This window comes from Symphodus melops (genome assembly GCF_947650265.1).
Source record: "Symphodus melops genome assembly, chromosome: 15".
NCBI classification, from domain to species: Eukaryota; Metazoa; Chordata; class Actinopteri; order Labriformes; family Labridae; genus Symphodus; species Symphodus melops.
In genome coordinates, this window is record NC_136705.1 from 15,320,256 (window position 1) to 15,334,720 (window position 14,465).

The 14,465-nt window shown below is 41.8% G+C and overlaps 1 protein-coding gene across 5 annotated transcripts in view; it reads right to left on the reverse strand.

Moving 5' to 3' along the window:
* The window catches only part of akt3a (v-akt murine thymoma viral oncogene homolog 3a), a 57,927-nt gene that overhangs the window by 28,217 nt on the left and 15,245 nt on the right, over positions 1-14,465 (reverse strand). For all 5 annotated transcript variants that reach the window (XR_013780696.1, XR_013780697.1, XR_013780698.1 and 2 more), the window contains exon 3: positions 3,796-3,921. Coding sequence is in view for 2 of the 5 variants with exons in the window: in XM_079362521.1 (XP_079218647.1) it covers positions 3,796-3,921 (126 nt within the window). In the remaining 3 variants the exon portion in view is untranslated. The remainder of the gene's footprint in view (positions 1-3,795; positions 3,922-14,465) is intronic.

The window sequence follows — 14,465 nt, forward strand, 5'->3', positions numbered from 1 at the left end:
GAGAGAAAAACGCCTGAAAGTGAAATCAATAACTTCAAATGAAGGTGCTTTCTTGTGCCAAGGGACATTATTTGTTGCAGCACATACGCATCTGGTGAAAATCTGGAGTGACACTTTTCTGTGGAAATGAGAAATACAGTAGGCCATTATTACACAAACGCAGAAAAGTACGCACACAAAGCCAGATGGGGCTGTGAGATGGCTGTGGGAAGGAATGCATCTTGATTGTCCCTCAGCAGTGTCTCTGCGTATGGGGGACACGAGCTGTTGTAAAGGAACATAATGATTCATCTTCTGACCCCTCGTCTTGCCCGCTTCTTATTTGTTCAACATAAATCAGCCTCTGTTCCCCTTCACATGTTTTCACCTCCCTCCTGTTCTCCTGTCGTCTCCCACCATGCTCTCCTCACCCTCATCTGTCCTCCACTATTTTCCTCTCCTCTTCCCTCCTGTCGTCCTCGGCCTACACATTCTTCCAATTACTTTCTGTTTAAGAGTGGCACAGCACAGCACGTCGTGGCTCAGCCTAAATTTAGACAGGAAGGTTAACGACAACACGGCTTGGGTCGTACACACCGCACAGTTTTAATGTAAATTCAAACATACACTCAGACACTCACACAGAAGTTACTACCTGGCTTGTGAACATTGCCTGCTGTGCCGCCAGACACAAGGTCATGCTATGGTTGATGTCAAATAAACACTCACATCCACACATGGACACACACACACACACACACACACACACACACACACACACACACACACACACACACACTTGTGTGAGTGATATTGAAGTTTAAATGTTAGCTGAAATTGGGTTGTTTGCCACAGCAGGCAATTGTGAAGTCTTTGTGGCAGTTCAGTGTCAGTTCATGATACAATGTTTGTTTGTGTGTGTGTGTGTGTGTGTGTGCGCGAAAGAAGAAAGAGAGAGAGAGCGACAGGCTTGTATGTATGAGTCCCTCTGCAGGGAACAGGGCTGTACCATCTCTGTTCCATCTGACCACTTCTGCTGTTCATGCACACATAAACACTCACACTCACTCACACACACACACACACACACACATATATAAACAAACACACACACACACATAGGAGTATACACACACACATGTAGACACACACGCCACCTGGCCTCCCAGCTTTGGGCAACAGATGTGGCAATGCCAGTGCTGTGCCAAGCAGCCGGGCCGGATGTATGGCCTGGCTTGTCCTCTTCACAAACTCTTTTCCTCTCCCGTCTTTTTCCTCATTCCTCCGATCCCGTCTTCATCTCCTCCTCCCTGTCTGTTCAAAAACACTGATGATCCTCCTCTCCCCCATCCTTTCTTTTTTCCCCTATATTACATCAACAAAAGTCTAACGCACAAATCCCTCCATCTTTATGTGTCTTCTCTTTCTCTCCACCCTAATCATCCATCCATCTCTGTCTTCCCTTTTACTCCCAACATCTCCTGATATTTCCGCCTCTGCCCCCTCTGAACAACTCCCATTCCTTATACCTGTCCTCTCATTTGGACTCTGTCTTTTTCCTTTCTTTAACGCTGTATTCTACAATTGCCTTCACTCTCACTTATTCCTAACCCTCAATCACTTGAGGGCAAAAATGTTGACGTGCCATCAATGATTGGTATTTAACTGATACTGCACATCATTTGTCCTGTGGTTGACTCGACAACAGGACGACTGATGTGCAGCATTTGAACCTTGAACTCTGAATACAGTACATGCAAGTAAATACGGCGACATGTGCACCAGGCCTTGTGCCAAGTTGTGAACACCAGCTTAGCACCAATCAGATTATATTTAGTAAATTACAATTAATGAACAACATGTAATAGAGTACACAACTGAACAACATGCATTCATTTATTAATTCAGCGACATATGCTGTATGACTTAATGAATAAAGTCTGTTTTTTATCTGTCCAGCACAAAAGGTGAATGCAGACGTTCTTTTTAACCCTTTAATGAGCAAGTGACTGTTTTTGGTAATTTCAGTTCACATTACATATGGCCACCCTACTGCGCCTCAGTAAGGCCGAGAAGCATGTGATCCTCACTCAGCCAATCAGAAGAGACCACTGATCCTGCTATTGTGGCATTTGAACCAAATATGGTAACTTATTTTCCTAAATGAAATTAAACTTTTTTATTTTTTAACAGAAATAAAGTTCTGTTATGTCACCCAATAACACTCTGAGGTTGAATTTTTGAACTTTAAAGTATTTCAATGAGCGCCCTACAAAAGGTAAATTCTCCTATGATCAAACTAGATCATGTTTTCAAATGTAAGCAATCATAAGATCAACAAGGCCTATACTATATTGATACAATTGATGGTAAGAGTATTAAGTAAGTGATCATATTTCCCTAACCTGGCATTGCCCTTTAAGGCAAATGTTGACAGATGTGCACACTGTATGTGTTAACCCTGTTTCTTTTGACGGAGTAATAATTCATCCTCGGGGTCTTGCATCACAAACATGACTATCATGTCTTGGATAATCAACATGTTATCACAAAGCTTTAAAGTTATCATTACCATTTCTATTATTGACATATCTTAATGTAATATCTCAATGTTCGGTGTGTACACTGAGTGTCATCGTTAACCCAGGTAGTGTCGTGCTTTTTTCTAGCTTTACTAACGTCAAAGAGCATCATGGGAGAGGGTTCGAGTCAATATGGGACACTTTTTAACGCTGAACCATTTTGAACACCTGCGAAGCAGACACAAAGTTTAACTGCCAATTTGCTTTTATGAATGCACAATGAGAGGTGGTAGTAATGAGAGCGAGATACATTAAAATTCATCTTGTTAACTCATTAGCTGGTAAATTACACATGTCAATGAGGATACGATGCTTGTTAACCAGGTGCAGACAGATGATATACTGATAAATGGTTAATTAGAGCCTTTAGTGAATTCTGTAAAGCACAGTGATGCTGGGAAGTCTGTCGAATGACAGGGTGCTTTGACACATCCTGACACAACTGATGAAATAAAACTGCTGTACCATTTAAAGGGAGAAAATCTCACTAAGCAATTATTTGTTGGTTTTGAAAGTCAATGCTGAAGAGATTTCCTTTTGTACAAAAAAAAGAGGATATAGGATGCTGTCTAAGAAAGTCATTAAGAATCATCAGTTATCAAGAATCAGTGTTTTCTAAAATCCAAAACTCATTGACATCATATCTGGCATTACATATATTTATATGTCTTCATCATATCTTTTTCACAAGTGTTGGATAACAGCTTTTGAGGCATCAACACAATAAATGTGCGTGTATACCATATTGAACTCATAAGATCAGAGCTACATGTACATTTTTTTTTTCTCCCTAACTTTGGTGTTGGTATCAGTCCCAAAAGTCCTGTGTCGCTCAGACACTAGAACATGGACGCATTACTACTGTACACCTGCCTTTACTTATTGAAACATTTTTAGTTTGTTTGACAAGAAAAATCTGATTATGTTGGATTCCTGAGTTTTATGTATGGTTGTATAAAGAAATAAAGAAATCAGAATTTCAATAAATAAAATAAATACTTTTCAGATTGAACTACATAATAATGATCCAGCAAAAAAAACCCTAATGTAAGCCATTAAGGGCACCAGCTATCTAAAATGTGCTGCTAAGATTGGGATCTTTAACCAGACATGAGTGGAATGTCCGACTTAACATTGTGGTTCGGTTCACATACAATGATGAGATACAGGTAGGGTAGGATTAGGGGTAAACAGCCAACAGTCAATTTTAATATATGTGTGGCGGGTGACATACTTGCTACAGAGAAGTTATTTAGGGGGTAGGGCAGGTCTGCGTCCTGAGGTTTCTCTTTGTAGCCGATGAAAGAGCCGTCTGTCTTCAGCAGGAAGTAACGTGGCCGCCAGTTCTTTATGTATTCACCTGCAAATAAGATGCACACAAAGACAGGGTGCCACATGTAAGTCAAATGTGTTAAGTCATACACGAGATGCAAACAAACCTTTATTATGATAATGACATAATATTAATACATATTTATATCAGTAATGATGATGATATTGATAACAGATTTTATTCCCTGGACAGATTATAGCATTCCTGCTCAACTCTCATCTGTCCAAAGTGAATCACACACATGTTGTCCACAATCTAGTGTATACAAAGACACACACACACGCACACACCAGCAGCTCTATGACTCCCATAATGCTTGCCAGATTCAGATCGGATTATCATGTAAAAAATGACAAAAACATGTTTACCACACTACAACCAAACTGTCCCTGCCAGAAACATCATCTGGCTGATACATGGGCAGGTGTCGAGGTGATGACCTCTCCAGCTAACACACACACACACACACACAAGCGCACAGATACACAGGATACTCGCGCACAAACCGATAGTCGCCAGGAAAGGAATAAGAAGGAAGGAGGGATCAGATATGATGAGAGCAGATGACATGAGATGAGATGAGATTACACATACAAAATGACACGTCTTAGACAGCAGTGAAAAAATAACATCTGCTGAGCAGCTGGTGGCAGAGTATTACCCAACTGGCTGGCACAGACGGGCACAAAGGTGGCACCACAGCTTTATCAGATGACCCACTGCAGGATTACACGAGTGTCAAACATTTCCACACCACAGAGGCCGATAACACCGACTGGAAACAGTAGCTATACACACGGATTAACACTTCATAGGGAAAGAACAATGAGTACCAATATTGGGATGAAACTGCACATGGACGCAAAGGTGGTAAAGCGATGCTGAGACGCACAACTTTGATGAAAGAAAGTGACAATCTCAAGCCCGTGTAAACATTTCACTTTCTCTTTCGACTGTAATAAGAAGCGCAGAAGGGCACAAATGTTCCCGACATCTCAACTTCTTTTAATTAACCGGCAATTCCTTGACATACACTCAGACATATACACACACTGGCACCTTGTAAAGACGGGAAAACTAAAAATGCAAATGTGCACACACACACATTCCTTTCCACACAGTGCTCGGTAACAGCTCAGATCACCTTTCTTCGGCTATTTCGCTCGGAGATGAGGCTAGGCGGCGTGTGTTATGTGTGTGTGTGTTCTATTTATGACATCCATTTAAAGCGGAAATGACAGCAGGCCGTGCTCGTTAACACGTCGCAGAAAAACACCTGCTCCGCCGAGGGGACCATGCGACTGCGGGGCCTGCCGGTACCTCTTGGTGGTGCTGGTAGTAGAGGTGTGTGTGTCTGCGATGTGTGGTGATGGGAGGGGGGGGGGGGGGGGGTAGCAGCTGATTTGAACCACCACACAGGAACAGAGGGAGACACAGATAGACAGAATAGAAAAAGCTGTTGGGTTCCGGTGCTTCATAAGGATTGCCAGATCACACCTTTCCTCTATCGGTCTCTATATTCCTCTCTCTCACAAATCCACCCACTCTAGCCTTCACTCCCTGTTCTTCTTCTGTTCTTTCAGAAACAAAGCATCTTCTTTGGGGGACTTGATACTGATAAACAGAGTGCTGTGAGAGGGACTGCGGGGAGGGGTGGGAGGGGTGGAAGGCATAAGGAAGAGGAAGGAGCACATTCAGACAAAAAAAAAAAAATTGAATTATGATGAAACCAGTGTGCATTTAAAACGAGAAAACAGGTTTGTATGCTTCTGTATCAGTTCAACAAACTCTATACTCGCTCAAACCGAAGGTGTGAAGGAGTTTAAAGGCACTTTGTGTAAGGCAGTATTTTTTTTTTTTCTGTCTACATGCGTTCATTATGAATGTCATTTATTTCTTGATGTTGTGCCCATGTGTCAAACAGAGAGGACTGAGTTGATTGGAGGGGGAAAAGAAGATGCACGTATGTATGTCCATTGATGACAATAGAAATGTTTGATCATCAACAAATCTACTGACAATAAATTCTACTTTAATTGGCATCTTGTGACTCAATTGAATTCTGAAAATCACACAATTCTACGTGTTTAATGTATTTAGGGATTTGTGGCAAACATAATATTTTACTGAGACGTTGAAGAAATGCAGGTTGTATTCACAATATCCTGAAATCTGTTTGGTGACAGACCATAACATCTTTTTCAAACGTGAATTACAGTTAGCCTTTGCAAATACTGTGTGAAAACTTGCATGACTTAACTTTTCAAAATAGCTATAGGCAGTAGTTAGAGGTGTTGGTGATGCTGATTTCATTACGAAGTATTGCACAGCTGTTCCTGTGAATGTGTTTAGCTTGTGTACGTACCACGTCAGGACAACCTTTTTACCTTCACAGTGGATGGGAGGAGGACACGTATTGACTGACAAAATGGATGAGGATAAACAGAAAGTTAAACTGATAAAACTATTATAAACTGGCAGTGATGACTGGCTTGCTGGTCCGGGTCCAGTCATTTCTCTGAGTCAGTTTCTAGATGAAGTGTCCAACCAATGGAAGCCTGTGGTTGGCCACTTCATCGCTCAGCTGTCCAGTACAACTGAAAACATTTAAGCAATCCTTCTGGCCAGGCGAGACGACGTGTACATGTGTGAGTGTATGTGTTTGCGTGAGTGTGTGTAGACGTCCACTGGGGGGCGGGGGAGGGGGCAGCCAGGGGTGGCACAGACGGAGAGAGGAGATGGACAGTTGTCCACACATGGCGTTCCAAACAAACACAGGCATGCGCACGCACGCACGCACGCACACACACCCCCAGCACAATTCAGTTTCAACTGTTCCAATCCTCCGAATGATCCAATGGTGTTCTGTCAAGCTATCCCGTCTTGGCCCTGCCTGTAATGAGTCCAGCGAGCTCTCCCACTCTGGACAGCTTGTCTGGGGAGCCACATGTCTCTAGTTTGGACTGCTGGAGAGAACAGAACAGCCGGTCTCCTTCCCACACCATCTCTCTCGGACTCCTCACTTCAGTTTCATTTAGTTCTCCGCGCAACTTTACTTTTCCCTTAAGGCCAATTAGTAAAAACTACACTACACAGCGCTTAAAACAACAGGAGTCTGTTGTTTCTTGTTAGAACAACGGGATATCAGAAGAACATGACAACGAGGGTGATCTGAAAGATGGAAGAAAAGGAGGGCGTTTAGGTGGATAACAGATTATGATTTGAAGTGTATTTAACATCCGTGCAGTGTTCTAAAAGGCTTTCTTTCAGTTTATTCAAAACGTAAGGACACATTAAATATTGCCTTTGTCGAGTGTTTGCCTTAAAAAGTTACGCTATTGAAAGCAAAAACACAAGTGAATGTGGCAAACTCCTCCGAGTCTCTGCCCCTCATGACCTTGTTACGTGCTTTTTAGATATGAGCAACGCGTTCAGGACTGAAATGTAGACTTTCCTCTTTCTTTTCTTTCTTTTCAAGTTAGTTTGAAATCTTCTAGAAGTCATAAATCTTGCTGGCACATCCTCCAGTTGCAGCTTGTGGATTAAGCAGTTAGAGACAGAGATGAATCAGCTGTGACTGTGTCCGTTCCAAGCTTTCTGATTGGACAATTACAACAACACACCGCCTAACTGCCACTCAATTAGCCGACTGATTAACCATTCATTTCAGGACAGAGGGGAAAAGGTAGAGAATGAGAGAGAGAGAGAGAGAGAGAGAGAGAGAGAGGAATGTGGAGAGGATAAATGAGATAGGTACAAATAGTAAGGCTGAACCTCAGCTGGGAGAAGAGAAATGAGACACACTTGCACAAACTTTACTTTCTCCCTTCATCTCTCTGTCTGACGCACTCTCCTTCAGGATCCCAGCACACCTCTTCCCTTCTGTTTTGAAGGGGAAGCCACATTTAAGCACAGAGCAAGACTGACGACAGGAAGGAACGAAAAACCTTAATGAAAATTACGAGGGGAAAAAAACAAACTCCATAACTATGTGTGAGCTCACCAGCCATTTGTTAATCAACCCAAACAGGGATTTAATTTAATGCTTTGGCCAAGGCTGGAGCTGAGATGCAGATGGCGCAGGGACGGGGCTGTGTGACTGGCACTCTGGGAGCTGGAGGGGGGAGGATGTGTAGGGTGGGGGAAGAGGATGAAGAGGGTACTGCACATACACAGCAGGAATGTGTCGTCTGGTCACCTAACAAAATATACATGCTCTAACATACCAGGTGTTGGATAGAGTAACAGAGAGAGTTTAGCTGATATGGAACAAAATAAAAAAAACAAGTTAATAAAACTTTCCTGAAGCGGGTAAAAACAGATTTCGATACAGAAAAGCTTGATCATTTTATAAAACAGCAAAAATGTGGATCACCGATGAAGCATGCAAGTGAGTTAAAAACTTAAAAATGCTAAACGCTTTTCTTGATGTAACAATATGCTGCTTGTCTCTGTTTTTAATCATCAAGTCAAACACACAAAATATGATGTCACCTTGCCTCTTAGAACTCGTAACAGACAATTCTTGACTGTTCTCTGAAATATCAAAACAATTGTTCTGTTGGAATTATAATCATAATTAAATTGCAGGCATGTCAGGCACGTTTTACTTGACTTGTCCTGCACAGCTTTATTTCAGTGAAACAGCTCTAACTACGCAAGTAAATGTTAGTCTTTATAGAAAAAGTCCAATGACATGCAGATTACTGATGCACAGCAGCACAGAGTTGCACTAAGAACAACAGCAGGCTACAGTCAGATTAACTGACTGGCTGTTTAAGCTCATCTCCTTCTAAACAAGGGTCAATGCCCTTCCAGACACAACAGTCAGTGAAGTGTTTCATGTGTTTGTGTGAGTGAGCATGAAGCGGCTAAAAAGTTGAGTGAAAGCAGTGACGCATCGAGGAGGAGGAGACATCGTGCATCAGGAAAGTAAATCAAAGGAAGCGAAGGAATGGGGGAGGTGAGTGTGCCGTGCAGCAGAGGGGGCAATATGAGCTTCCAAAGTGGGAAGTATTTTGTAGTTTATTTTGTTCCTGCAAACTAAAATGACATGTCAAGTGTTGAGTGGGATACACTTTTGTGCGTAACCCCGACGCCAGCAGTTCTAACTTCAGTCTGCTCAGACATCTTAAGGCGAATCCTGGCTCTACCAAGTCAATCCAATTACAGTGAATTAGTCTCATTAGCACATCGGGACTGGACTGTTGTTACTTTTGGTGTGTGTGTGTGTGTGTGTGTGTGTGTGTGTGTGTGTATGGCTGTCGGTGCTTAAAATACCACTCGCTGACGATATAACAGATTTCCTGTTTGTGCTACCTGAAAAAGTTTACACTGGTGAAATGGTCATGAAAGATTTAAAACCAGGGCTGAAAAGAAAATTCAGTATTGCGAAAATGAAAAACACCAAAGTGCTGAATTTAGTCCAAAGCTTGGGCCATGGCTGTGTTTGATGGTTTAAGTGCTGGAGTCATTTTGCATGGCCTTGGCTGTGGAAGGAGATTTTAAAAGAAGAAGAGGAAGGGAAGATGCAAAAGAAGAGGAAAAGAAGAAGAAGAAGAAGAAGAAGAAGAAGAAGAAGGAGAGAGTGAATGAAGGCCTCGGTGTGGCGATGGCAGTGGGACAGGGCAGGGCAACCAGGCAGCCTGATTGAGTGGAAACCCATGGGAGTGTGGCCATCCCTTGGGGGCTACTAAGAAAATGTGTCCAGCCAGCTGCACACAGCCTCCTGGTAGGCTGTATACACACACACACGCACACGCACACACACACACACACACACACATCCAGCTGGTATAGTAAAGGAATGTGAGAAAAAAAAAAACATCTATTCCTTGTTTTTATATTGTTATGCAATTTAAAATAATTCACACTACGACCTCTCTATTCTGCTTGATTTTTTTCGTCATGTAAACTCGTATCATTTTTCAATTGTGCTTATTTTAAATCCGCTCCACTCTTGTAGTACCTTTACAGTCCAGTAGATGGTGGTGGCTCCCTGGAGCAAGGTAGCGCTGCTGTGACACAGAGCTGGACAGTGACACAGTGACTGACAGACGCAACAGCTAAGACGCTGCTCATCCTAATCCACTCAAAAGCACTGACAGTATTGGTGGTGTTTGTATATATAGATACAGTAGACGTGTGTGTGTGTGTATAATATATATACACACACACACACACACACACGCACACACTTCGGAAGGTTGCTTTCTAAACCACACAAGGATTAGTGCAGTGTTAGCATGTTCGATTCTTTGCTGGAGAACTGCTGCTCACCACCACCTGTGCTAGACAGGAAGCTGTGGCTACGCAGCCACCCCCACCCACATACACCTACATATGTATGTGGAGGAGGTGGGTGAAGGTTACTAAGCTACAGCAGCTTCAATGTTACTGTTTCTGTCAGATCAAATTATAATTATTAATCCCATTGTTTCAACTTATTAACATGAAGACCAAAGTCCAGCACTTTTTTTTTTGTGTGCGTGACATGAAGGGAGGACACATGGCCAAGTACAATTATACATATTTACTGCATAGCACATCAGGCATAAACATAAGGAGGTAGAGTATGAATAAAAAGTTATTTATAAATAAAAACAAAAGTAACGATCATGTGGAAGCTGGTTAGGTCCATCGAACTACATCAGACACCAAAGACAAAATTGTAGATTTATGTCTTGACTATTTCAGATTTGTTTTACACTATACGAGACTGCTGCACTTTAGGAACTCAGGTCAAAACAAATCACAGCAGCCAACTTCACTGATGTCAATATGCTGGTAGAGACAGAACATTGTGTTAAGTTTCATGACGTTTAGCATAATCATAAGCATGATCATTTTTGAAACAATGCCAGAAAAGCTGAATCTCTACAGATGCACAATTAACTCAACAGCAATTAACCTCACGCACACTTATGCCCTGTTTAATTAGCAGATATTAAGCTTTTCATTGCAATTCAAAAAAGGAAGATATTTAATAGAGTATAAAATAAGACCCGAGTATGTAATCCAAACATTTATGTGTGTACGTCTGCTCTGTGCTCTGCTCTGCCGCATCTCTTGTGAGGAAGGACTAATAGTGTTAGGAGAACACACCTGGGCCATACAGGGCCCAGGTGTGTTCTCCTAACACTTTACATCATGATGGTTTCTGTTTTGGGTTTTGCTGAAGTAAAAGCATTATTTTATCAAACAGTTCAATGTTTATTTTCAATATGTTTTCTTAATTTAACACTGTCCTTAAATGATATAAAAAAACACCAACATCTCATCTCTCAAACACAAGCAACGCCTGATGAAGCAGAATGGCAGTAATAACGAAAGGTAAGTGAAATGATGCCTCAGTACGATACAAGAATTACAATCCAATATATTGTAAAAATGTAAACACTTTGCAATGATTTAAATCTTCGTAAGAAAACTGAATCGTCTACCTTAAAGAAAAAAATGTGTCCAAAGGACGGAGATTGCTCCCGTGTCATGGATTGAACGTGTCATCACGTGACTCTGCCTTGAAAATAATCAACATGGGCAAGATTACGTCCATTCGAAGTTCTGAATGTCGGTTTCCATTTTTTGTTCATTAATTGCCCAGCCCGACTACAGAGGCATCATTACCAATAGAAGTTTTTCTTCATAGCAAGAGAAATAATATAATCACTTTAAGGCTCTGCTGTATTCTTTAGTATTGTTCTAATGTCAGTGTTTGGAAAGGGCTATTAGTGCGTGCTGCGGTGTGCAACGTTAAATGCTGAATCATTTCCAGGGACAGAGGAGGAGGGTCTCCAGTCTCTCACAATGTTATTTTGGGGGTCGCGGGATGAAACGTTTGGGAGCCCCTGTCTTAGAGAATATTTATTTAAGTCCCTTATTCATAGTCAAATTATTTTTCTGTCCCTCACCTCATTGGATGTAAAACCATCCAATCAAAGGACGAGAGTGAGGCAGCTGGACCAACCAGTCAATTAGAATAGCTGCTGATCAGAATAAGAAGGGGAGGGCCAGGAGACAACACAGCTGTCTAACTGTTGCCTAACAGACAGGCAACAAGAAGCGTATGCATGTGTGTATGTGTGTATGTGTGTTATGTGTGTAGGGGAACCTAACCAGTCCAGCCCTGTCCAGTTGAGCAGTAGTAAACAGGTGCAAAGCTTTGTACATTAATGCGTATGTGTGTGTTAGTCACTATTATTCCAGAGTGGTTGGCTCTGTATTATTAATTCAGATATGCTGGGCGGCAGCTGGCGTTATGGTGTGTGATTGTTTGTGTGTGGCGGACAACAGAAGACTGCCCTGCTCCTTTGTTAACCCCCCTCCACACACACACACACACACACACACACACACACACACACACTTCTTTCCAAAAGCACCAGAGAAGCATTGTGCTGCATGTTTCCCGTCGGCCTGTAAACTTGTATACATACAAACACTCAGACACAGTCTACTGCAAACAACATACACAATAACCTAATCCAGCAGGCAAGAGTAAACAATTAAGTACTATAATACCACAACTACTGTCAAGTGCAACCTTGCCCTGAGCACCCTCACACACACACACACGACCAGCCGTGCCTGATTCTAAAGGTTGCATTGGTGCACTGAAGAGCCGACAGTAAGTACTCTCCAACTCACTAACTGCTGCTCCCTGCTCTCCCCTCTGTCCTCTCTGCCTTTCTGTCTCTCAACCTGGACAAGTGTTTGCCCATCTGTCCATCCAGCTGCATTCACAAAGGGCACGCTTGAAGTGATTAATTCAAACACTATATACTGTAATATACCACAAAGCTTATGCTGCACACGTGCACAAACTCCTGAAAACCCTCCGGAAGTTTTCAAGGTGAGCTGCATCTGCAAACGCATACAGCGCCAGGAAAAGCTATGGAGCCGAGGTAAAGTAAAAAAAAAATATATATATATATATATATATATATTTAAATGTGTTAAATACATGCACAGTTTCTATATCACACCCATGTTTTTATAAATAGCACACGTCTTGAATCCGTTTTACACTTTTCACTAGCATTTTTATTCCCTGCATGCGCGTCTTATTTATTTAAAGAAATAAAACAAATATAGACGTATTACATGTTCCCATGGTGGCCATGTCACTGTGACATCGTGCTCAGTGTAGGAAGTCCAAATGCTGTTGTCTGAGTCTTGGTTCAGCTGTTATTCGATGGTTTTAGAGCAATTATTATATGATTAATCTCGCGATTGTATTTTTTTTTTTTTTTCAATTAATATAACGATGAATTTTTCAGTTATTATTTCACACTACTTGATCAATGTAATTATTCAAACAGTATGTTTTGCTGCCATCCTGACACAGCTCCTGGATGTTTTCAATTCAAATATTGGTTCATTGCTGTTGTACTCGTGTTGTACGCCAGATGAATTTCACATAGTCTGCAAACTCCCACATCACTAGAACATCACACTTCTGAAGACTGTGTGAGAGATTTTTTTGGTACTTGTTGCTCATGCTGGTTTTATCACATACCGCCGCCATTGTTGTTATGTACATTTTTCTTCTTCTGTTTTAAACTATGGCATCTTTGGCGACTAGTTTTCTGGTGCATTACTGCCACCACTGGACTGGAGTGCGGGATAATCTAGTTGTTTGGGACGACGCGTCAACGCAAATTATTTATATCGACAAATTTATGTCAAAAATATATTACGTGTTGTCCCAGCTCGAGATGTTTTGTGTTTATACCTGCCGAAAAGGTCCGCACCAGGATTTTAGTTTGTATTAAGCAAACTAAGTAGGTTTGAATACACTCTTCCTGTTATGCTCCAGGTGAAAGTCATATTAACCAAGTCATATTGTTTCAGGGGCAGCCTTCCTGAAGTGTTCGAGAAATTTCCAGGAGCGAATTTGAGAAAACAGCTTAAGTGAACAAGTGTGATCAAAATCAACAAGTATTGCATCCAGGTACAACCGTTACCTATAGTCGTAATACAACTTCATGAACTACAGTGTCACAGTCTGTGGTGAAGTAAACTGATTAATATATACACAGTGTATATTGGTTCTCTCTCTGAACTTACCTGTCTAGCCCTGCAAGATATTTAATGAGCAGGCCAATTCCCAGGTCTATTCAAACTCATGATATTGTGTCGAAACACTCAAACCACGAAGCAATATAAGAATATGGCAGATGTTCATCCTCTTTTCTTCTCCATTCTCCCTCTCCAACTCTTCTCATATAGCAGTCTGCCATTGAGCCTTGTGTTCCTGCCTCTATGCTACAAGACATCTGCACCTCACTCACTGTTTCTTTCTTTCTCTTTCCTCTCATCTTTCCTGTCTCCACACAAGCTCGCACAGATACAAAATCTTTTCTTGATGACAGATGGCAAGTCATCAATTGTACAGCATCAGACTCTAAAAACACACACACACACACACACACACACACACACACACACACACACACACACACACACACACACACACACACACACACACACACACACACACAAACATCACCTCCTTGTCCTCCTGTCCCTTTTGTGCCCAATCGCCTGTCAGATGTCTTGGTTGCAGCGCT